The 26,011-nt window shown below is 48.7% G+C and overlaps 1 protein-coding gene across 3 annotated transcripts in view; it reads right to left on the minus strand.

Annotated features, from left to right (window-relative positions):
* Gna12 (G protein subunit alpha 12) overlaps positions 1-20,479 on the minus strand; it is a 78,048-nt gene extending 57,569 nt beyond the window's left edge. Inside the window, exon 1 of one of the 3 annotated variants that reach the window (XM_060368041.1) lies at positions 20,030-20,479. In XM_060368041.1, the coding sequence (XP_060224024.1) occupies positions 20,030-20,332 (303 nt within the window). In that variant the 5' untranslated portion in view covers positions 20,333-20,479. Of the gene's footprint in view, positions 1-19,993 lie in introns of all 3 variants that reach the window. The other 2 variants (XM_021647557.2, XM_021647556.2) reach the window with 2 other exon arrangements.
* Positions 20,480-26,011: the final 5,532 nt, after the last annotated feature.

Genomic DNA, 26,011 nt, shown 5'->3' on the forward strand with positions numbered 1-26,011 from the left:
TCTGTATTCTAATTGGTTAGACAAACAAAATTAACAGAATAAAATTTAAAAGGCATGTTGTAGTCATAATAAAGTAAAACTGTACATTCAGATCTATTAAATGTGCCCACTGTGGTTACATGCTTGTAACCCCACTACTTGGAAATCTGATGCAGGAGGATTGTGGGTTCTAGGTAGTCTGACTATATAGTAAATTTCACAGAGCTTGGGCTACTGAGTGAAACTTTGTCTCAAAAAACCAACAGAAAATCTATAAAATACAATGCAAACAAGTGACTCAATGGGATAAAGTACATGGGGGTAAAATCACATATACAAGAAGCAAAATAGTTTAATTTGTGTTTGAAGCTAGTGTATATTCTAGGAAAGAGAAATAAAAGATCAATTCTCATTAGTTGATTATCTTGGCATCAACATATCAGTCACTATTTTTATTTTATTTTTGCTGTTTGGAGACAGGGTTTCTCTATGTAGCCTTGGCTGTCTTGGACTCACTCTGGAGAGCAGGCTGGCCTTGAACTCACAGAGATCCACCTGCCTCTGCCTCCCTGATTACAGGGAATGTGCCACTGTGCCTGTCATTGACCACTTCGTTTTTGTTTTGTTTTTGTTTTTTGAGACAGGGTTTCTCTGTGTAGCCTTGGCTGTCCTGGACTCACTCTATAGACCAGGCTGGCCTTGAACTCAGAGAGATCAGCCTGCGTCTGCCTCCCTGAGTGCTGGGATTATAGACGTGGGCCACTTAGACAGCTGACCTGGAACTTGTAATCCTCCTGCCTCAGCCACCTGCCTGAGTTCAGGATTAAAGGTATGCATCATTATATGTGGCTTGTTTTCTTTTTGATCCAGGGATGTGTACTGAGCAACACACAAATGAGTGTTCAGTTAATACCTGCTGATTAAATGGTTTGGAAACAGGGAGCTGGGTTCCTATTATGCTGTCATTTCACCCTGACATTCAGTTAGCTTGTTGAAGGTTTTAAAGCCGAGCACACTGTTCAAAGGGAATCAAGTGGCATAAATACCAGCTGTGAACTCTGAAAACGTTAGACTCCCAAAGTCTGTTCCTGCCCCGGGACAGTAGCATAGCAGCACAAGCTCCCTCAAGCCACACTGTCTGAGAAATGCAGCAGGGAGGTTCCATCCCTTGGTCCCGGCCTGGCTGAGGACAGATGCCTTCCTTGGCTGACTGGACCTGGAACCTGCCCTGGGTGGTACATGTATCTTCATGATCATCCCTGATCATGATGCTGCCCTCAGAAGACAGCTTATAGCAATCTAAGTCCCTGTGGTATCCATGAGAAAGCAAAGAACATACACAGATTGATGAGTGCAGACAGGGAGGCGAGGGAACTACAACAAACAATACCGGAAAGGAGAAAGGGCTCCCTCTCTTTTCCCTCTGATCTCTTGCCAGGGTTCCCCAATACTACTCAGCAACCAGAGAGTAGGAACACTGCAGCTCTTTCTCATGGACCAGGTCAGTGGCGTCGAGGGCACTGGCAGAGGGGAAAGGAACAAGATAGGGGCAGTCAGAAGATGGTGAGAGCCCCCGCTCAAACAGTGTATCAAGAACAGGAAGCTTTCTACTTTGCCCAAAAGAGCACTTTCACTTGATTTGATGATGCTTAGAAGTGGAGAAAGCAGAGGAAGAAGGCAACAGACAGGAAGAGCCTAGCGAGGAGGAGGAGTGCTTTTTACTGATGAAGAGCGAGAGCATGGACACTCTGGTCATTTCTGCCTTCCAAATGCCTGGAGCCAGGGCTGGGAAGCTGGCTTATCCAGTGAAAGGCTGGGACCTGCCTTTGATTCCCAAGAAGTCATGTGGAGAATGAAGAAAGGCTGTGCTACGTGTGCCTGGGCCCTGTGGCAGGAGGGTCCCAGGGCTTGCTGGCTAGCCAGTCTAGCCAAAGCGAACACTAGGGCAGGGTCAGGCCTGCGACTGCACCCCGTGACACCTCCACTCACTACGCGTGTGTGCAGCCCAACCCCAACTCCAGAGGCTGCCACAGGGGAGCCTGAGCTACAGTATGAGATCCAGCACCATCACCGTCAACAGCAGGAAACAGCCTCATGGAGAGCGTCTGAGAAGACTTCTGAGGACAGGCAGGAAATCCCAGGGTCACCTCAGAATGGTGGCTGTGGAGAAGGTAACGTACACAGCTGAAAACGGTAAGTCTGTAGCTTTTCTCCAAAATAATGACAATGTAACACTTTAAAATCATTGCATACTTCCAATTCTTTGATATGTGACTGCCCCAAATTGCTATAGGTCCCTTCCTCCATCCTTCCACATATACATGAGGGTCATCAGGAAAACAGGATGAGTCACCACCCAGCTATTAGGAAATAAGAGAAGCAAATGATAAGAAGTCAAAAACAAGTCTTGGGATGGACTTAGTTCAGTGGTAGTGTGGCTTGATTAGCATGTGGGGAGGGCCTAGGTTGATGACCCTCCATTCCCAGCAAAAAATAACCAACCAAAGAATAAAATGTTCTTAAAGGCAGGACACAGCAAATAAACATATGGAAAGACCCCAACACCACAAGGGAAATGTAAATCAAACCCACAATGGCTACATTAAAAACAAAAAAACCAAAATAACGACCCACCCCCAACCCAACAGGCAATAGCAAGTGTTGGCCAGGGCCCGGAGGAAAAGTGGGTCCTGGGGCTGGGGCACACACAAAGCAAGAAGGTACTTCACTCTGCTTAGGGAAGCACCCTGGCAGCCTCTCAGATTGTCAGCCACAGGGTCACGTTCTGATCATCACCTCCTGATGATCCCAGTCTTAGGTATGAGCCCCCAAAGACAAGACCCACACAGAAGTGCTGGTGGGAGGTGGCAGAACCTTTAGGACACTGGCATTGTACCCCCCAGGTGAGATGTGTGCTCTCCTACCTCCCCTCATTACCTGACAGGTTGACTCAGCAGGCCTACAGGCAGTGTGGCCAGCCTGCTATGACCACAGACTTACAAAGCTGTGGGCCAAAGTTCACCGTTTATTTTTTTCGCAAGTGTATTTAGTTAAGATGTTTTATAGTATGAAAGCTAACATCATATACAGCCAGTAAATGAAGATCTGTTTACACAGTCATATGTCACCCATGAAGCCTTGTCTGTACTAACAGGAAGTGGGAAGAACCACGTTAGCCTATCAACTGATAAGATACATTGCGCATACCTCACAATGGGATATTATCTGACCATGAGGTGAGTGAAGTACTGTGTGCTTCCAGTACTCCCAGCATGAAGAGAACAGCCCCAAACAAACAAACAAAACTCCAAACCCCTGACAAATGAGCTAGTGCTACACATCATTAACATGCCTAAAACCAAAGCACCCACCACGACAAATGTTGGCACAAATGTGGACCAACAGGCACTCTCCAGTCCCTGTTGCTGGGAAATCCAAGACTGTTCCTTAACAAAATGGACTCAGTGCTGCTGTGTACTATAAAAACCCACACTCAAGTGTTACAGCAGTATGGGTCATAACTGTCCAGACTTGAGGAATATCAAGTTGTTTTTTTTCTTTGTTTTTTGTTTTTGTTTTTTTAACAAGCAAGGCCATCTAAAAAAATCTAAAGAGAACCTCTGTTCCTCACTGCCAAGTGCGACAAGCTAAATCTACAGAGGCTGTGACTCACTCTAAGACATTCTAGAGAAGGTGAAAGATGGAGACAATGAAGGCAGGGCCAGCACTGGGGGAGGGAGGAAGTAGAACAAGGGGACTCTAGCCAGTGAAACTGCTGCATGATACATCTGCCAAAACTCACAGAACCACATGACACAGAGAGTGGACCCTAATGTAAACCGTGGACTTTAGTTCCGAAGGGTACCTCAGTGCTGGTCCGTCAAGTATAACAAACACCTGGGTCATGGGAGAGACTAGGGGAGGACGGGGCTCAGGCAAGCCACCAAGAATTAAAACAAGTTTCCAATTAAAAAGAAAATGCTGAAGACGCTGTGGTCTGCTTGACAAATATTTACACATTCTGAAAATAGTCGAGATGACAAAAATTCTAACACAGGGTTCTAACCAGAAATTAAGTTAAAACACCTACAGTTCAAAAATCAAAGTTTCTGGGCAACTGCGAGGAGTCAACGGGAGCAAAGGCTTCAGTCACTAGGGGAAGTCTATCTTCCTAAGGATTCACACAGTAAAGAAACACAGCAGTTTCTAAAACAGCATTTACTGTGGAAAATGTATTTCAGAGCTAACACATCCATAATTATTATCACAGAAATAAACATACATGTGTTTTCAAAACAATATCCTAGTACTTAGATGATTGTGCTTTTATGTGTTAGTGTGAGAGTGTGCATGACAAGGTGAGCATGTGTCAGTATGAAGTGGTTGCTGTGAGTACACGTATGCTAGCATGAGTTACAAGTGAGCACTAAGCAAGATGGAGGGTGTGTCAGCATGAGGTGTGAACTGATTTGCCAGTGAGAAGGTGAATGTGAGCAAAGCAGTAGTGTGAGAAGGTGAGCTTGACAGAGGTGTGAGCATTTACCCTCCCACACCAGGCCTGGGGTGGTATCTTCCTGGGTAGCCATTCCACACTGCCAGTGTTCCTGCTTCTGCTGGACAAGCTCTTGGTATGTAACCTCCTTTCTAACACCCCACCAGGCAGTCACGTTCCACTAAGGGCTAGTGGCTGTTTTCCTATCTGAAACACTGCCTTGCCTCTCTCCAGTGATCATGGGCTGCCACCACTGAGAAGGGACCTACAGGGAAGGAGGGGTTGAGAACTGTGCAGCCAAACACCTTCTTAGCGCCAAGGCCATCGTGGTCTGCTGCACCTGCTGCAGGTGGCTCTGCAATTTAGAGTGCCTGCTGTCCTTCAGGTTCTTAGTATCCACAGCCGGCAACTCAAGACTACCTGCAACTCTAGCCCCAGGCGCTCCTCTGCAGGCACCCACATGCACACGCATCTACTCACGCACAAAAATATACATTAAGCAAACACACGAAACATTAATTGATAACATGATTCCTGGGGCTGGAGGAAGGCTCAGTGGGTAAAAGTTCTTGCTGTTCAAGTATGAAGACCGGAGTTAAAATCTACAGAAGCCACATACTGGGCCTGTGTAGGAATCCCAGAACTCTACTAGGAAGCTCCTGGGCCAGAAAGCCTAGGGTTCTCAGCAGCAAACAAGGTGGAAATCAGGGAGCAGCATATGAGGCTGCTATCTGGCCACCATATGCATGTACAAATTGTTCATACTTGTATATGAAAGTGTATACACACACACACACACAGAAAGAGAGAGAGAGATTAAAGAATAAAAGACCCGCTCTTAGGGACCTTAGCTCAGCAAGTATTCAAAGGAATACAATTATCTCTGCTCAGTTAGGCACTTCTTTTGTAGGCATGCCCATGCTGAGATGGCCTGTCCACCGTGATGAGGTGCAAGGGGAAGACAGCATGAAAACAGAAGGCTATGCGAGAGTAGCAGAGAGCTGGCAGGAGGAAGAAGCGGTCCTAGACCACCCAGCCCTCACTCCCTCTGGGAAAAGGAAAGTCCCCAGTTTTCTCCGGGCACTGATACCAGGTTTGTTCCACAGGAAGCACCTGCAGGAGTCCAGATGCACTGCAACTTCCAACCCCTCAAGCCAGGGAACACAGGCACCGCCCCGTTGATCTATCCTTCAGTTGTGTCTACTTGCTGCTTCCCGTCTCTCACCTGTTAGATCTCCCGCCCGTCACCAGCACTTTAACTCTTCTCTTTAGTGCGGCAATCTCCCTTTATCTTGTGCTACTGTTTCATCCTATCTTTGCCCCATATGCTTTGTGTTCTCATACAATAAAGAATGCCCTGGGCGATCTACGTTTTTCAGTTTGCCTCCCCTCCCCCTTCAGTTTTTGGTCTTTTGCCTTCTCTTTTTCCTTCTTTTGGTTTTGGCACCTGCAAAGTCTCTGTCTGTCTGTCCATACACCCCTCCTTCCCTTGGATTGAACCTAGGGCATTATATATGTTAGGAACGCACTCTACCTCTGACCTCTATTTTAAACTGTTTTTGTTTTACTTAGATTCAGTTTATCTGTGTCTGTGTATATCTGCCACATGTGTGCCCATGGAGGCCTGAAGCGGGTGTTGGGTCCCCTGGCAGTAGAGCTATAGGTAAGCTACCCAGTGTGGTGCTGTGATCAGAACTCAGTCCTCTGGAAGAGCAGCAAGTGCTCTTAACCTCTGAGCCATCTCTCCCCGCCCTTGATTTTCTATTTTGGGACAGTCTGAGCTGCCCAGACTGCCCTTGACCTCACTTGGTAGCCCTTGCTGCCCACAAGCTCTCCACCCCCTGTGGATCTCAGGCACATGCGACCATATCTGGCCATTCCCTTTAATTTTCCCATTCACAGCTCTCCAATGACACACTTCTCAGAAGTGCTCTAGGTCACCGTGCACTCTTCTTTCTTGCTTCCAGACTCAGAGCTGGGGTTGATGGCTGGATGGACATAGTTTGCAAGCCCATGGCTGAGGAAGGAGGTGAGGAAAGCTAAATGCCGGTCTGGGCAGAACTCTGTTCTCCATCCTGCTTAGGGTTCTAGGCTCAGGTAAAGTCAGGCTTGCCCCCACAGCAGCCAAGGATTCGTAGACAGCATTCTCTTCCTGGCCCTGCCAAGGTCCCTGTGTATCAGGTCCCATACTGGAGCTCATTAGCTCGGAAGACAACCCCTGTTTGAGAAGGAGCCCCATGTTGTCCACCTGTTTTGTCTTCCCCTCTGATTGCTTCTTTCTTGCAACTCCAGTGCTAGAACCTTGCCTCTGCCCTAGTTACAGCATTCACACTCACATCAGTCCTCACCATTGGCTTCTGGACCGCATGTGGTTGGCACACACCTGTAATCCCAGCACTTGGGAGGCTGAGACTGGAGGACCATGAGTTCATGGTCACCCTGAGCTACACAGTGAGACCCTGTCTCAAACAGCAATACAAAACAACCACATTTTTTTTTTTTTGTAAGGAAAAGAAAACAGTAGGATTAGGCAAATGGAGATGAGAATGTTGACTGTGTTCCTAAAAGCTTGGCTTGAGGGCAGGGAGGCTTACTCACTAGAGCAGGCCAACAGACACAGGCAAGTACCTCACTGCCCACAGAAAGCCCAGTCTGCCCACCTGTTCTCCCAAACTCCCCAGCCTGGCTAGCCATCCCCACTCCGTGGCGCATGGGATGAGAGGCAGTGGGAGAAAGTCCGAGGATCATCGTGGCTGCGGCTACGATGATGACGATCTTGTCCTTCTGAAACGCCAGTCTACCCAGACAGAGGCCCTAATGGTGACAGACAATTAAGGTGCTGAGAGAACACAGGCCATGCTGGCACAGAGGCTGCCCTTTTAGGCACGCTGCCTTGGCCATTCGCAGTGTGGCAGTGTCTGTCTGGCTCACAGTTAGACATTAAGGGACTTGCCGACTCAGCTTCCCCAGATGATTACTTTTAATGAGACACCTGCTCTAACTAGCCCCTGACAGTCCTGGTATGTTTGCTTAAAAACGCCTGAGTACTTTACAGTCCCACTAAAAATGTACTGCTAAGGAGGTGGGTGACCAGTTCTCCATTCTCCATTCTGACCAAGCTCCCAGGGAGTTTCTCTTCTGAGGCACACCACATCTCATTTAACAGTCTTCCTCTGGCCCTCCCTCTGTTTTTGTTTGGTTTTGAGACAGATTCACTATGTGGTCCTGGACTTGAATTCCCAGGGCTCCACCAGCCTCTGTCTCCCAGTGCTAGGATTAAGAGTCTCAAGTAGCCCAGGCTTGGCTTCAAATTCTGTATCTAGCTGAAGATAACCTTGAACTTCTGATTCTCCTTTCTCCACAAGTGCTACAATTACAAATGGCTGCTAACACCCAGGACTTAACATTAACAGAGTTTTTCACCTGTGGCTATCTCATCAAGTCATTGGGATCCTTTGACAATCTTTCTGTTTCCTAGATTTTTCTCCAAGGAAAATCATGTTTTTCCTTGAAAAAACATTCATGTGGCCCTGAAAAATATAGTCACTGGCTACCTCGTATGAGGCAAGAATTGCTCATCCCTAGCAATAGTCATGCACTTCCCATTGTCTCTGAGTGCAAAGTGAGAGCCTATTTTAATAGAGATAGAAAAGCTTTCAAAAGCTCGTCTTTGAAATCTGTCCGTGTGTACTGAGGGGAGGGCATGTGAGCATGCAGAGGTCAGAGCACATCCTCAGGTGTTGCTCCACAGCTACTATCCCCTTCTTTCTGAGACAGGGTCTTACCAAGTAAGGTCAACAAGATAGCCAGAGAGCTCTAGAAATCCCGTTTTTGTTTCCCCATGCTGGGATCACAGATATGCACTTCTACACAAGGCTTTTTAACGCAGGTTCTGGGGATCAAACTATGGTCTTCCAGAATTTTCCTGACTGAACTGTCTCTCCAGTGCTGATCTGTGTGGTTTCTTTCTTTCTTTGACACAGGGTATCACTCTGATACCCTATGACTTTGAATTTGTGAATCTCTGGCCTCAGGCTCTTGAGTGCACCACCCAGATGGGTGAAAAGCACTTCTCTCAGGGGATAGGAGGGGAGGGAGGAACATCCTGTCTGGGTAAATGGATCTTTCTCTCAGAGCTCTGTACGTCTTATCTACAAAGACGGGCAGAACTTCACCTTAACAATTCATATAATTTGTGTTTTTTGGTGCTGTCAATGGCTGTGGAGGTGTGCCTACCATAACCCTGGTGGCCCTGATGGAAATTTCCCATCTTTCTGAACCACTAGCCCTACCACAGTGCAGGATCTGTCACCTAATCTCATTAGACACCCATTAGAAGGATGGAGTGACCTACAGCAAGGCAAGGTCTCCTGGCTTTCATCTTCCCAGCCTGCTGACCAGTGATATCCTGTCTCCTGCTCTGTCCTCCCCTTGTTTTCCTAGTCCCCAGAGATAAGCCATCTAAAAGATAAGCCCAATGGCCAGGCACAGGGCTTGGCTTTGACTGGCTCTGAGGGATGGAGCCTGCAGACTGGGAAGCCACTGAACCCTCTACTGCCCCAAACGACTGGTTCATTTCTAGCAGACACAGTCATGACCCTTCCCGCTAATCCACTCTCTGCACCTGCATACTCCTCCACCCACAATTCTGCTTAACTGGGTTTCAGTAGCTGCTTGGCATGTTCTGTCACCTGCAAGAGCACGGGCTAGCAGCAGTGATGGCCATTACTATTGCCTTGACTGCAGCAGTCTGACTTGATAGGGCCCAATGGTACCCAGGTGAGATCATAAGGTAGACAGCAGCTTCCAGAGGCCAACCACAGGCCTCTGGAGCTGTATAAAGCAGGGGTCCTGCTTTTACAGAGGTCCTGCAGTCCTCCTGACTGCTCCCAGAGGAAGGACTATGCCCATTGCCCTATAGAAGGTGTATATCCTAAGTTCAAGTTTCCGACTGGCTCGAGGAACCCATGCAGAAGCAGCTGCTCTGATAAGATACACTAACGCAGAGTGAAAAACACGTCAGCACAGCAGGGCAGAGTCAAACGCTCACCCGGATACAGACATTCCCTGTGAACGGTGCTGGAGACAAAGCCCAGGGCCTAGAGCGCGCTGAGCACGTATTCTCTACTGAAGCATACTCTCTGCCTCCAAACGTGACTCACTCACTTCTACGTCTGTGTGCTTCTGTGCATGGACGTACACCATGTACACCACGTGTTTCCAGAGGCCAGAAACGGGTAGCAGATGCCCTAGACCCAGAGTTCCAGGCACTTATTACCATGTGCATGCTGGGAACTGAACATGGGTCCTCTGCAAGAGCAGCAAGTGCTCTTAACCACCCAGTCGCTGCTACGGCCCCCAACAATTATTCCTGCTCTGTTTACCCTACAGTTGAATCAGTGACACTAAATGACAGCTTTGACATACACTCCATATGTGTATGCAGGCACATGAGTGCCATGGTACTCACACGTGGAGGTCGGAGGACAACTCTTGAAGCTGGCTTTCTCTTTCAGCCTTTACGTGGGTTCTCTTGGTCTCCTTGGAGAGGGTCTCCCTATACTGTCCTTAGTACACAGACCAAGCTGGCTACAAGCTTGCAGTGACCCTCCTGCCTCTGCCTCCCAGAGGTGAGCTCATAGATGGTCATCAGCTGAGCCTCGCACACTCTGCATCTTCTGTCTAGGTGCAAGCAGCTTATCTTTAGGAATGGTGTAAGAGAAGCACCAGGCTCATGACGTGAGCTCCTTTGACAGTCACCCTGTGATTACAGTTCAAGATAAACTTTCCATCGTCATCTATGAGTGATGGGCTCCATGGCTCACTCGTGGCTCTGCCATGTCAAAATTGCTCTATGAGTTAATCCTGAACACCTGCCAGAACCAGGTACAGCCCTGTTCCAAATGGCCCCTGAATTATGAGGAAGGTCAAATGCTGCTCTTCTCACACAAGTAAATGGGAACCTGGGAGGGAAAGACCTGTCATTTGGAGCTCTGAATCCCAACTGGTAGCCACTGGCTTTTTTTCCCCCAAACTGATGGAGAAGATGCTTTTGTTTTTGGGCGTTTCAAAAGAACAAACCACATGTGTCCAAGTGTAAGAGAAAATCTGCTTACTCAAGTGCAATTTGCCAACAAGGCAGGAAAAACCCAACTGTGCTCCAGACCCAGGAAGCTGACTTCCGCCTCAGTACCCGTGCCAGCCCACCCACTGTGGGAGGTGCTGAGCCCCAAGCAGGGCTTCTGAGCCCAAGAACATGACTATCAGAGGCCAGGGGCTGAAAACACGAACGGGCGGTGGCCGGTCTTCACAGTCCCAGGCTCCTTAGTCTCAAGTTCTAAATAACTAAACCCAATCAATTCTTTCGGGGTGTTGTGTGTGTGTGTGTGTGTGTGTTGCATACGTGTGCGCATGTGCGCAGGTGCACTTGCCATGCACAGGCCAAAGGCAGAGACTGGCTGTCTTCTGTTGTTCTCCATCTATGTCCTGGAGACAAGGTCTCCTCACTCAATGTGGAGCTCACTGTGTCAGCAACCCAGGCTGACCAGAATGTCCCTGGAACCTCCAGCAGGGCTGGGGTGACAGGCACGTACTGCTGTGCCCACTTTCTCTGTGGGAGCTGAGGGATCTGCACTCAGGTCTGCACGCTTGCATCAATCACTTTAAACTTGAGCTAGGCTTCAATTTCAAACCCCCAATTTTAACATCATCTTTCCCATCTACAATAAAAGTTTGTAATTTGCAGTTCATAGATACCCTTAAAACTACATGCTTGTGGTATGGACTTTCATTATGACTGTAGTCTTCCTAGCAAAGCCCCACATTTAACCATTCCTTCAGAGCACAAAGCTCAGCGTGCACCTGTGCTGACTGTCTCCACAGCCCTACCTGTTACACGGGCTCAAGTGGCTCCTGCCTGTGTATCCTGGTTCTCTCCTTTCTGGGATCTTCCCGAGTCTTCAAAGGCTGGTGCATTCACACTTCCCGGACAAGGCCCGTTGGATGCCTTCTCCCACTGAACTACCTCTCTGACTCCACAGTGGCGTTTAGCGTGGCATACAATTGTACTCTGTTGCTTGTGTAATCCTTGCAGCACAACAGATGCCCAAGGCTGGGAATAATTGCTATTCATGAAGCGCCCCGCCCCCACAAGCACCCAGCAGTGCTTTGCACATTCCGAACTTAGGCAACTTTTTAAAAAATTAATTTTATTTAATTAGAATGTATACTATGTGTCTGTTGTTGCCCAAGGACACCAGAAGAAGTGGATCAGTGGAGCTGGAGTTAGAGATGGCTTTGAGCCGCCTGACGTGGGTGCTGGGAATTCAATTCCTGTCCCTTGGAGGAGTGGGAAGTATTCTTAACTGCTGAGCCATCTCTTCAGCCCCGAACATTCTGAGTTTAATTATTTTACTTCAGTGTCAACATGGGACCACGCACTCAAATTATCCGATTTTCCCAGAAATTGCCAAAGTACTGCATACACACGTAGGCGGGTTTCAGCTGAAGCAGTTAAATGAGACATTGATACAGTTATGTGGATGGAATCACAAGAAATAACAAAGACGCTCCAAAGACATTACTGGCTTCTAACTATATGTGAAGTTCAATAATTAACAATGGTCTTAACATTGAACACATTACACACAGATCAAAGCACGGAAACACTGTCAAATGACTCCAAGCTGGGCTTCAGCGTGGAGGCCATCCTATTACCAAAGACAGTCGTACATGATTTCTAAAACACTACATACATGAGCTCCAAGGGGGCCCACATAGCTATCAGGAGAGCACCATCTTCAAGATCAGAGGAAAAACGCACCAGCCAATCTTATGGGAATTATTTATGGTAAGTCAAAGCAACAAATAGGCCCAAATATTTAGTTATATATTGGTTATATTATTAGTTACCTATATTCCTGCCCCAAGGAACCAGGAGACAGGCATATTCCAAGTGGCCCAGCAGAGAGAGGTGGCAGGGCCAAGGGATCTAGTCTCCTGCCCTCTGCTTGGCAGGGATGGCTCCATTAGTCCCCTGGACAGTGTCAGGGCTCTCATACAGGACCAAGGATGCAGGAGGTGGGGGCTGGGCACTCATCCGACAAGGAAACAGACTCAGGTCAAGAACAAAAGTGCAGTTCGAGCAACAGCTGAGTGTGCAGTGGCTACTTGGCCAGAGGCTGGCATTCAGCTCAATCCCAAACCCAGGAAAACAAGAAACAAAACAAGACAACAGAAAGAAGCGGGCAGCTCTGTCAACAGTGTCACATTAAGAAGAAAAAGTGCACAGGACTGAAAAGAGTTGACACAGCAATGCTGGAACCTCCCCAAACCTGGCAAAAGACATAAACATTCAGACATACAAAGATGAGCAAACCCCTAACAGGATAAACACAAGACATCTATGTTGACCTAAATCACAATTAGACTTCTGGATACTAAAGACAAAGGGGAAAAAAAGCCATAAAAGTGGCTGGAGAAAAATAAAGCAGTAAAGAGGAATGCCAATCCACATGACAGGAACTTCTCCAAAGTCAAGGGTGGGGGAGGCAGATTACGGCACATTTTCTAAGTACTAAAAGTGTCCAGTGGGGACGGAGCTCACTTGATAGAGGACCTCCCTGGCTTTCGTCACCAGAACAACATAAAGTGGACGTGTTGGTGCATGCCTGTAATCCCAGCACCAGGGAGATGAAGGCAGGAGGATCATAATTCAAGGTTAGCCTTTGTTACATAACAAGTTAGAGGCCAGACCAGGCTATCTGAGATATTGTCTCAAAGTAAACAAGAGCTAAATATGAATTCTAATGGTGGGGAGGGGACAGCCTGTAAGAATGAAGGGCAACGGGGCTCAGTTGGTAGTGTTTGCCTGGAATGCAGAAAGCCCTGGGCTGGAGTCTCAGCATTACATAAACTGGCTGTGGCAGTAAAAGCCTGTAACCCCAGTGCTTGGGAAACTGAGGAAAGAAGAGATCACAACCTAGCAACTGCCCCAGACTACATAGGGAGGCCCTTAAAACAAACACAAAACAAAACAGGCGACATAGCTCAGTGGCAAGTACTGACGACCTGAGTTCAATTCCTGGATCTCACTGGTGGTGGTCAGAGGACAATTTGTAGGAGTCTGTTCTCATCTACAGTGAGATCCAGTATGAGGGAGATTTAAGGCACTTAAAATGTCTGCATTAGAAAAAGAGACGCTTGGGCTGGAGAGATGGCTCAGCCGTTAAAGGCTAGGCTCACAGCCAAAAATATAAGAAAAAGAGATGCTGGGGCAAGTGGTGAAGCGCCTGGCTCAGAAGCCTGACAACCCGAAAAGCCAAGTTCAAGCTTCAGACCCTATCTAAAAGGCCAGATGCAGATTCACCCAGAACCCCAGCTGTCGTAAGGGTGAGACGAAGCCACTGACAGTAGGAGGCGGCACCTGCAAGCATGGAGTTCACGGCATGGCAGAAACAAAGATTCTACTTCAACAATGTGGGAGCACTCGGGAGGTGGATGCAGGAGGACTGCAAGCTCCAGGACAGCCTCACTTACTGGTTTGATGCCAGTCTGGTTCGAGGCTATCCGAAAATTCAAAAAGGAAAGGAGCCAAGAATGGTGACTCCTTTAGTCCCAGGTCTGGGGAGGGACCCCCTTAACCAGGAGCAAGGGAGAACAAATTAAATCCAAAATAAACCCTGGGGTGTTGGCTCACATCTATCTCAGTACTCAGGAAGCTGAGGCATGAGGATTGCCACAAGTTAGTTCAAGGCCAGCTTGGGCTACACAAAGAGGATCCCCTTCCCTTCTCAAAAACAAGCAAATAAACAGAAATAAATAAAATGTAAAAACTGGAACAGCAATGATATAAAAAATTACCAGTTTTGGTTAGGGAAAAATTAGTAATAAACTAGTAACCTTATAGGAAGAGTTAGAAGAAGCAGCAGATGAAAAAGAAGAGGAGGAGGAGGAAGAAGAAAAGGAGGAGGAGAGCTGGATGTGAAGCATATCAGTAGAGCACTTGTCTAGAATGTAAAACACTGCTGGGCTCCATCTCCTAAACCACTAAAAAAAAGTGTATGTAAGTGTGGTACTAAACATCAATCACTCAGTCCAGCTGAGATGGTTCAGTTGGTAGAGTGCTTACATGAAAATACTGAGACATGAGTTCAGTTCCCAGAACTGGCGTAACACAGTTGGGCTGGCTGGTGGTATACTTGTAACCCAGCAGTGGGGAGGAGGAGACAGGTGAATCTGGGGCTCACTAGCCAGCCAGCCTAGCTTAGTCAGTAAGCTGAAAGTCAGTGAGAGAGCCTGTTTCAAAAAGCAGGTGACTCCCAAAGTTGACCTCTGACCTCCAAAGGAACACAGATGCAGTCACACAAAGTCACAAACTAAATCAGTCACCAAATAGAAGACACCGTCAGCAGCAGTAAGGAAACAAAGGCCCCCAGGATTCTCAGTGCTCTCACTTGACACAGCATAGAAAGAGTAGCCACTGCAATAGGCAAAGAAAAAGAAAGAAGACCTTCTCTTTTCCTTCAGACCCACTCCCCTTAAGTATTTAAAATCTATTCCTTGAGAATTCTGTACACATGTACAATGAACCCAGGCCCCCCCATCCCCGCTCCATGCTCCCACCCTCCCCTACTTCTCATCTTCTCTTGAAAAACTTGGCTGAGCTGCTGTACATGCACAGGCGTACTCACAGGAAGGGGTTGGTAAAACCATCTCTACTTGCAGATAACACAAAGTCTGTGTAGAAAGCTGCAAGTGATCCACCTGAGAGCTCCTGCTACCACTGTGCTCAGCAAAGCCACAGGCACAAGACCCAAGCACAGACACCAAGTCCACTGTTATCACTAACAGTAAATGTGGCTGAAAGCAAAAGCACAGGGTCGTTTACAACTGCCTTAGGGAAAACTCCGCTCTGGGCAGAAACTTCATAAAACATGTTTAGGATCTATGGGAAATGGAACTGGCTGGTGGAAAAAAATCAGACTTAAATGAAGGTAGCCTTGTTTGGGGATCAGAAAACTCAACACAGGCACCAGGTCAGTTCTTTCCAAATTGGTCTTTGGTTTAAAGCAACTGCATCAACTTCCCCACAAGGTGTTTATAGACATAGGTCATTTATAAAAGTTACATGGGGACTGGAGGGATGATTCAGGGAACAAGGGCGTGTGCTGCTCCTGCAGCGGACCCTTAGGCTCCCAGAACCCACATCAGACGGCTCCCAACCACAGTAACTTCAGCTCCAAGGGACCCAACTCTCTCTTCTGGCTTCAGAGGGCTCAGGCATGGGGATACATGATTTTATTTATTTATTTTAAGTTATAAGGGAAAAAAAGAGACACAGGCCGTAGAATAACTAAAATCTGGAAAAAGATACAGTGGGAGAAATACTGACACACACACAGTTACAGTAACCAACACCATGACATGCTAGCACAAGGAAAGACATACAGACCACTGGAACAGATTAGAAAACTCAGATATACATAAATAGCCCAACTGATTATCATTCCGTTTTTGTTTTTTTGTGACAGGGTTTCTCTTTGTAGCCATAGCTGCTGTCCTGGACTGACTTTGTAGGCCAGGCTGGCCTTGAACTCAGAGACCTGCCTGCCTCTGCCTCAGCCTGTGAGTGTTGGGACCACAGGCGTGCGCCCCATGCCAACTTGATTACTATTCTTATGAAGGCATAAAAGCAGTTCAATGGGAAAATAACAAATAGTTCTGAGTCAACTGGAATTCACAGGCATAAAAAGTGACTTCAATTTATAGCACACACCTAAATGTAAGAAGTAAAACTTAAATCTTTAGGATCTGTGGTCAAGCAGAAAGTTCTTAAGATCTGACAGCAAAAGAGTCATTCATAAAAGGGGAACAAATGCACAAACTGGACTTTACTGAAATTAAAATGTTTACTTTGCAAAAGATCCAGTGTAGAGGGTAGAAGGACAGGTCACATGGGTAGTCCTGATGTGGGACAAAGGGCCAGTATCCAGCATATATAATCCTCAAACCTAACAATAAAGCATAAGAAACCTAATTAGAAAAGGGATGGAGAAAAAAAAAAGAAAAAAGAAAGAAAGAAACTTTTTTTCCAAAGAGGGTGAGAGGCGAATGATAAGACTTCAGCATCATTAGCGGCAGGGAAAGCTCCAGCAGACATGACACACGCTTGTAAGAACAGCTGAAGGAGGAGTGGTGACACCTAACGCTGCACAGAGGTACGCAGAGTAGCCTCTGGGGCACAGCTGGGTAGGCAGCTTCTTATGAAGAGCAATCACACAGTATGACCAACTACTACACTGTCGGCTATTTATCTAGACACGTGAAAGCACAGGCAGGGACACAGAATACAGAGGGAGCACAGCTGCCCAGGCCTGTCATCCCAGTACCTGGAAGGGAGAATCAGAGGGAGCAGCTCAATGCCAGTCTCAGCAACTTGTTAAGTTTTAGGCCAGCCTGGAACACACGAGATCGTGTCAGGACTTACCAATCAACCTAAGAGAACGTACAGAGTGTTTGCAGACCTATCTGTAGTGATCAGCAGGTGGGAAGAACCCAGACACCCCGCCAGGTAACAGGGAGGCGGCCCAGTGCTCAGCAATAAGGCTGGAGTTACTGCCACGTGCAGCTGCTTTCATGGGGATGTCCACAGAAGGGTCACACTCTGCGTGAATTCCATTTATAGGATATTATGGGCAGGGCTGTGCAGTGCACTCACGTGAGTATGTGTGTGTGCTCACAGTGGCCAGAACAGTACACCAGGTGTCCTCTATCACTCTCTGCCTTAATAAAGGGTCTCTCATGAACTGGAAGCGCATTCCTGCCAGCTGCGGTTTGCAGACCGCCCAGCTTTCTGCATGGGTGTTGGGGATTTGAACTCAGGGCCCCTGCTTGCAGGAGAACAAGTGCTCTCAACCGCTAAACCATCTCCTCAGCTCCTATGCAATATTCTTGGAATGACAAAATGATAGAGTTGGGAGAGCTGACTGACACTGCCAGGATCAAGAGAGAAGGCCAGGGAGTGGAAAAGATTTAAAGTTGAGAAATGAATTTCTAACTAGTTACAGCAGATAACATCCGTGCAATAAAGAGTAATCAGTAGAAAAGTCAGGAGGAAAGACATGGCATGGCAGTAGAAGGGGGACTTGTTGGAAGAAGGGGCTCAATGGGACTTGAAGGGGAATGGAAGAGAGTGATGGGGTTTAAAAATGACCCAAAGACATTTTATATGTATATAAAATTGTAAAGGATTAAAATTTAAAAATCACTAACTAAAAAAAACCCAACAACCTAGTTTTAAAAAAGGCATTGTATAAAACCAAGCAAACAGAATCCTCGTTAACAAGTCTTGGTTCTGTTGCTAAGGAAACCAGGAAAAGTTAATGCCAACGAGTACGGGAAAAAGAGACTGAGCTCTCTTAAAACTCACTTAACAGACTGACGCAGGCTTGATATCCATGTTTCTAAATATTTTTTCTGCCTCCCAAGCTGAAAGAAACTGAGCCCTCCAAGCCCACCTGGTTATGGGTTCAGAAAAGCAGCAAAAATAAAACCAGGCTCCTTGAAGGAGACTGGAAAACAGGCCTTGAGAGACACAAGCGTTTCCCATCCCTTTAAGGTGCCTGTCTTGATGAGAGCCCTGTGCTGCCCTGGGGCTCTGAAAGGTGAAAAGGGTGTGAATTATCCCTTCAAATGATTTTCTTCCCATCCTGAGCCCAAGGAGCTACTTGTATTGGAATGAAACATTTAGGAACAAACATGTTGAGTGTGGGAGTGCTGGCCCGGAAGTCTGGCTCCCAGGATCCCAGCCCAACCATCCTACACCAAGGTTCCTCAAGGCCGACGTGAAAGACATGTCCCAGATGGGCTTCTGTGTCCCCTCGCTAACTAAAAAACCCATAAGGCCCTGTAAAATCTAGTTCTCTTGGTAGCTTTTCTGTTGTGACAAATCCCTCTACCTGCTTGGGACAGCTTTCCTCAGAACCCCCTCCCTGCAAAAAGTTGGGTGGGAGAGCTTGGGAAGAATCAAGAAGAAACTAATCTAGGTGTAGAACAGAGGCCCAGTGCCCTCCTCTGGACTTTCCTAATCTCTCTTTCTGGTCTGTGATGGTCTCACATAGCCCAGGCTAGCCTCAAACCTTCTGTGTAGCTAAGTCTTGAACTTCATGCCCTCTTGCCCCTACCTCCACAGTGCTGGAATTACAGGAATATGCCACTCTTAATGCACAGGCCTTGTGTAAGCAGCACAAGCACTCTAGCAACCCAGCCACAGGCCCAGCTCTCCAGCCCTTTCCTTCAGACCCTTCTGCAGAGACTCACAGTCCTGACACGACTCCGTCAACACACCTGTTTCTTTCACGTACATGGCACAGACTAGAAAGGGCACAAGGGGTAGGACCCTGTGTTCATAACCGTAAGAGGATCACTGCAGATGATTCAAATGCACAAAACAACTACCCACCAACGAAGGAAACGTGGCCACTGAGTGAGCAGCAGACCTTCGGAGGCTCTCTATTTTTCTGTGCTGGGTTGAATCCCATGAGCTTGTGCACGCTAGACAAGTGCTTTGCCACTGAATCACATCCCCAGTCCCACCTGCTGTTCCAAAGTGGCCCTGTGCACATGCTTTTAAAGCAAGGTCTTCCGTGGCACACACCAAAACGTTTCCTAAGGCAATTATATGTCTAGAATTAGCTTGGAGACCAGGGGGTCAGGAGCAAAGGAGACTGGCACCAAACTGACGTTCTTTTAAAGCTCGGAGGTGGGTGTGTCACAGCTCCTTGTAACAGCTCCTCTAACTTGGTGGCTATGTTAAATCTCCACACTAAAAAGTTTAAAGTATGAAGTGTGGGTGGCACATGCCTGGAATCCTACCACCGGAGGAGCTCAAGGTTATCCTTGGCTACATAGCAAGGCCAGCCTGGGCTTCACGACACCCTGTCTCAAAAATACAAAACAAACAAACAGTGGCAACGTATAGTTTAGTTAGTAAAGTGCAGCCCAGTATACATGAAGCCCTGGGTTCAATCCCCAGCACTGCAAGTATGGTGACACAGCGCCCCCCCACTCCCCCGCCGCCAATGCCAATGCCAGTATTTGGGAAGCGGAGTGGGGAAAAGGATCAGGAGTTCAAGGTCATCCTCAGCTGCACAATGAGTTCAAGGCCAGCCTGGGATACTCGAGGCAGTACCCAAAAAATAACGAACAAAATGGTCAATGCTCATTTACAAATAAAAACCGAGGCTGATGTCCTTCAACCCACGCTGTAAACTTCGCCTGCTGGAGGGACAGGGAGAGTTGGCGACTCTCAATCCACCCTATACGGAACCCAAGTCCCCGAGAATGGTCCAGCTTGTACTCCCCACGGTCCCCAAGCATCCGAGGCTCGGCAAAGCTAGCGGTGCACGGGGGTCACCGGCGTAAGCCCGGCCGGCAGAGCCTGAGGTCTCTATGGGAGGGGGGGCGCCCGGTGGCGGGGCAGCCGGTCCGTGGGGGACAGAGGGGACGGGCCCCGCGCCCCACCTGGGCCAGGTGTGTGTGGGCGGGGCCGCGCGTCACCTTGAGGATGTTGTCGAAGATGGTGTCGCGGAACTCCAGCAGCGCCTTCTGGTCGAACTCGCGGCCGTGGATGATGCGCATCTGCTTGAGGAAGGTGGACTTGCCGCTCTCGCCGGCGCCCAGCAGCAGGATCTTGACCAGCCGCCGCACCGCGCGCCGCTCGCGGGCCAGCAGCGCGTCGATGTCGCGGCTGCGCCGTCGGGCCTCGCGCTCCGCGTCGCGCGCCGCGCCCGCCCTGCGCTCGCGGGCTCCGGCCTCGGCCGGCAGCAGGCAGCGGCTGAGGGTCCGCACCACCCCGGACATGGCCGCCCTCAGGCCGCGGCCGCGCCCCGCCGGGGCCCGCGTGCCATGGACGCCCCTCAGCCGGCGCGGCCCTGCCGGGCCAGGCGCCGCCCCGCCCGCCGCTCCCTCAGGCCGCGTCCGCCGCCGCCGCCCCGAGGCCCTCACTCGCCGGGCCGGCTGAGGGGCGGAGGAGAAGGAGCGGGGGGCGGGACGGCGCCGCTCAGGAGGCCGCCTATTGGTTGATAAGACGTCTATCTTGCAGAGCGCCCCTTTTTATTGGACAAACGTGCTTCGGAGGAGGCGGACACTCGTGTGGCTCTTGGGGCGGAGCCTGCACAGAAGGAGGCGGGATCTTTGCCGTGAAGGAGCCTCTCATTGGACAGACGAGCGAGCTTCTTTCTTTCAGAATGAAAGGGAGGCGCGGCCATCTGGGAGGAGGAGCTGCAGCCCCTCCGCGGCCAATTATAAGTGCCCTAGGAATCTGTCAATCACAGTGACTAAGCTTGGGATTGGAAGTTGGGGAAAAGGAGGCGTGGCCACAAGTGCCAGGTGTACAGAGTGACTTTCTGCCTTGATTCCCAGGTTGGTCTGGCTGTGAGACCCGAATCTTCTGGGGCCGCCTAAGACGTGGCCGCTAAGCTGGGAGATACCGATGAAGGGAGAAGGCTCAGCCGTTTTCCTTCCAAAAACACTGGAGCAGGGTGGGCCATGATTTTCAAACAAGGGCTGCTTTGAGCGTTGGGGTATGCGCCCCAAGTAAGAAAAAAACAAACCAAAGCATAAAAAGCAGAGTTGCGTGGGCCTTCCTAGGCACCTTCTTAACAAGCGATTCAGGGGAGATGGATGGTTCAGTGGGATGGCTGTAAAAGCCTGAAGACATGAGTTCAAATTCCCAGTTGTGCCTGTAACCCCAGCACTGGAGAGCCAAGACAGCAATCCCGGGAACTTGATAGGAAGCTAGCCTAGCTTAAGCCTCAGCGGGAGAACCTGTTTCCAAAATGAAGGTGGAGCGGCAGTGGAGCAAGACGTCGGGCGAATACATTGGACACACACGCACACACGCGCGCACACACACACACACACGTGTGTTTATCACACTCAAAGGCAGTTTGATATGTCTTAGAGATCTAAAGGGCGTTGGTGGCGCATGTAGGTATCAGAGACCTCGAGAGGCAGACAGGCAGACGCAGAAAGATGGAGATGTGGCTAAGGCCAGCCGGGGCTACACAGTGACTTTCAGGTCCCACCTTGGTTGGCAACAGAGAGTTTGTCTCAGGGAGAGGCCAGGAGGGCGGGCAGGCTTGTGTGCTAGGATCCCAGTACTGGGAGAGAATGAGACAGGAAATATGGAATTTGGGGCCAGCCTGGGCCATAGCTGACTGTCTCAAACAAAACAAAACAAAACAAAACAAAACAAAACAAAACAAAACAAAACAAATTCAATAAATACACCTGTTCCAGATCCCACTCTTACAGAAAGACAGCCTTCGGTGTTGGCCGCGCCTTTCACCTGGTCTGAGGCAGGGCCTCTTGCTGTTTGTGCTTGCGCGTGCCTCGCTAGCCGCTCACACACTGAAGGCGCTCCTGCCGCCGCTTCCCACCTTGCCGCGGGAATGCTTGGCTCACAGACGCTTGCTTCTGCCTCTGGCTCTGCGTGGACTCTAGGGCTGTGAACATAGGTCCTCACTCCTTTGAGGCAAACGTCTTACCCACCGAGCCAGCTCTCCCGCCCACGTTTTATTTTTTGGGTCCCTTGTATCTCAGGCCGGCCTCAAATGTAGCCGAGGATGACTTTGAACTCCTGCTGCTCCTGCCTTTGCATCCTGAATGCTAGGCTCACAGGTGTGCATCACCACACCTAAGGGTATGCTTTTAAGACAAAAAATAGGGAAACCTGGACCCATGGACTAGAGGTCAGTCCTTATTCAGTTTTAAAAAAAATTAAGACTCAATTCAGTTTTCAGCAAATGTTCCAGACATTTACAAATAACTGTATAACGTTATAAATAGCTTAATGTCAGTGCTTAGAGAATCATTAACCATTTTAAAGGACCACTTAGATTTTTTTAGATGACACATTGTGGTGTTTTATGGGAGAAATTATATACTGTTGATATATCTAATTTGGACTTAGACAAGGGCTCTGGCCATATCCTTCACATTTGCTGAAAGGCTAAAGTGCTTGAAATGAACAGGTGTATCCATGGACTCCGTAGTAGTCTCTTAATTACCCCTGGCATTCACACAGCACGCTGTAATTTCTAAAGTGTTCCTAGAGATATTATCTCCTGCCATCTATTCTCTTCACAACGCTGGGGGAGAAGCAAGCATGGGGCAGCTGTAATAAAAGAATCCAAGGGCTGGAGAGACAGTAAAGGGCCTGCAGAGCAAGGCACTGAGTTCAGATCCCTAGAACCTATGTAAAATGTCAGTGTGTGCCTCTAACCCCCAGTACTGGGCGGGGAAGGCAGAGACAGCTGAGTTCCTGAAGCTTACCGGTCAGCCAGCCTAGCTGACTCGGTGAGTTTCAGGCCCTCGGGTGTCTAACTTGCTTTTCTGTAGCCATGATAAACACCATGACCAAAAACAACCTGGAAAGGAAAGGGTTCCTTTTAGTCTATCCCCGCTGGAAACCAAGGCGGGAACTCAAGGCAAGATCCTGAAGCAGAGGCTATGGAAAAATGCTGCTTATTGGCTTGCTTTCCTGGCTCATGCTCAGCTAGCTTTCTTCTACAGCCCAGGATCATCTGCCCAGGGATGACACTGCCAGCAGTGGGCCGGGCCCTCCTCCAGGAATTAGTAATCAGTGATGGCCACGGGCCAATCTGATTCCTTCTTCCCAAAGGTGTCAAATGATAACTGAGGCTAGCTATAACAGACCCCATTTCATAAATAAATGAATAAATAAATGAGCAAGTAAAAAAAAAATAGATGTGAGACCTCATTCTCATGTTGCATGCACACACACTGAAATAGATGTACACACACACACACACACACACCATAGCCTCTCCCACCACAAAGAATGCTGAGTTCCCAGCACTCCTGGCGATTATTAGGTGTAGGTACGGTTAGTAAAGAGCAGAACCTGGACAGGAAGCCTGACCTTGTGCCTGCTTCACATACACCGTGGGCTCAGGGCACGCATGGGAATTTGGAAGCTTTGCTTTTCCATTTAGGGATGTGTGACTTGGAATGAGTCACTTAACATCTTTGAAACTCACTTTTATTATCTGTAAATCGGGGGGAATAGAGCCCTGGGGCTGGATAGATGGCTCAGTGGTTAAGAGCACTGCTCTTCCAGTGGACCAAGGTTCCATTTTTGGCATCCACATGGTTGCTCACAACTGTCCGTAACTCGAGTTCTCTGCAGTCTGATGTCCTATTCTGGCCTCAGCAGGCCCCGGGCATCCACATGGTTCACAGACATACACATAGGCAAAACACCTGTACACATAAAAGTAAAATAATAAAAAAGACTACGTGCTGCTACTGCAGAGAACCTCAATTCAGTTTCCCAGCACTCACCCTGGATAGCACAAAAGGGCCTGTCACTCCAGATCCGAAGGACCCAACACCCGGCTTCTGTGGGCATACACATACATACACACACACACACACACACACACACACACACACACACACAAATGCACTAAATAAAAATAATCCAGAAATAATCTAAAAAATGTTTGATACGTTTCGAACAAGTTTAGCAACAGAAAGGCTTGGCTGGGTGTTGGGGATGTGGGTCAGTGGATAAACTGCTTGTTGTACGGAGATCTGAGTTTGGATCTTAGGGCCCATGTTAGAAAGCCAGAGATGGCAGTACAAACCTGTAGCCTTAGCAGCTCCAAGGTGGAGGCAGGAGGATTAGCAGGTGGTGACGGTGGTGATGATGATGGCTGCCGTGGATGGAATGACGTCGAGCTTCTGAGACCTCACAGTCCAGCCCCTAGGGATGCGCTTTCTCCAACAAGGCCACGCCATCTAACCGCCACTCCCTGTGGGCTGGCCTACGGGGGCCATTTTATTCAAACCCCCACACGATCCGTGGGACCAGTTCCCACGGTCAGTGGCAGTGTCGGTGTGTCCGCTGCTTTGGCTCCACCGTCCTGGCAGCTGCCTGTGTGGCTCACCTCAGAGCCAGATCTAAAAGCAAGGAGCAGAGAGAAGCCTGAAGAGTGAGTTCTGTGCCCTGTTGGCCCCTTAAAGCCCCAAGTGACAAAGACACTCGATGTCCTTCTCTGTGAGATCCAAGCCCCTTGGAGCTCACTCGGCGTTTCTTTGACGGCACAGGCTGATGTGTCTGAACTCAGTGCTCCCCCGTAAGCTCATGTGTTTGAACACTTGGTCCCCCGCCGGTGGGGCTGCTTGGGGAGAGGTTATGGAAGCTTTAGGAGGGGCATCCTTGTGGAGACCCACGCCGAGGTTTCAGGGCCTGCCTCCACTTCCCTCTCTGCTTCCTGTGTGTGGACGCATGAACCAGCTGCCTGCTCCTGATAACATGTCTTCCTTGCCATCATGGTCTGCATCTGGAACCGCAAGCAAAAGCCCTTTCTCCCTTAAGTTGCTGTTTGGCACGGTATTTCATCACAGCAATGGACAAGAAACAAAGACTCGGGCATTGGCAGCGGCCGATCGGGCTTGGTGTGGAGCAAGGCAAGGACTCCTTTGGGCCGTTCCCCCGCCCCTGTTATTGGAAAGAGGCTTGAAAGAGTCTGTTCTTCTTTCCGATTTTTAAAAATTAGTTTATGTTCAGGCTGGGTGTGTTGGCACACACCTGCAATCTTAGCACTTGGGAGACAGAGGCAGGTGGAACTCTGAGTTTGAGGATAATTTGAGCTACACAGTGAGTCCCAGTCCAGCCTGAGCTACAGTGAGACCCTGTCTCAAAAAGAAACAACTTATGTTCATCACACAAGGCAGGGAGCATCCCTGTGACAGCTGCACACAGTATCAACTTGTTCTCCTTCTCCTACCTCCTGCTCATCTGCTTCCTTCTGAAAAGCTCCCCTCTTTCACTCCCCACAAACACCACACACATACACACACACACACACACACACACACACACACACACACACGATTTTAAATCTTGATGCCACATACAAGAAGAAAATATGACATTTGTTTTTCTGAGTCTGGCTTATCTTGCTTAACATAAATGATCTCCAGTTTCATCCGCTTCCCTGTAAATATCATAATCTTATTCTCCTTTACGGATGCGTAAAATTCCACTGTGCACGTGTGCCTTATAGTCTTTCTTCACCCGCCCACTGGTGGACATCTAGACTGGGTCTATATCCATGCCTTGCTTACCGTGAATCGCGCAGCAACAAACACAGATGTGCAAGTAGTTCTGTGGCCGTCCGGGTGCAGATAAGGCACAGCCGAGTCACACAGTAGTCTACCTTTTGAGGAACAACTATATTGATTTTCACAGTGGCTACACCATTTTACAGTCTCACCGACAGTGAATCAAGGCAAGGAAATGGTACCCTGAGCTTTGCAGGATACCAGGCCCTGAGACCCCACCTCACTTCCCTGCAGATAAGGCATGTTTGCCCAGGAGGGGTGTACGTGGTTAACATATATCGTATAACTGTATTAAACTTTCAGAGAATAAAAAAATATTATTACAGCGATGGGGCCGGAGAGGGGCTGGAGAGGTGATGGTTTGTCTTTGAAGAGCACTTGTTG

This window comes from Meriones unguiculatus, chromosome 15 (genome assembly GCF_030254825.1).
Source record: "Meriones unguiculatus strain TT.TT164.6M chromosome 15, Bangor_MerUng_6.1, whole genome shotgun sequence".
Classification (NCBI taxonomy): domain Eukaryota; kingdom Metazoa; phylum Chordata; class Mammalia; order Rodentia; family Muridae; genus Meriones; species Meriones unguiculatus.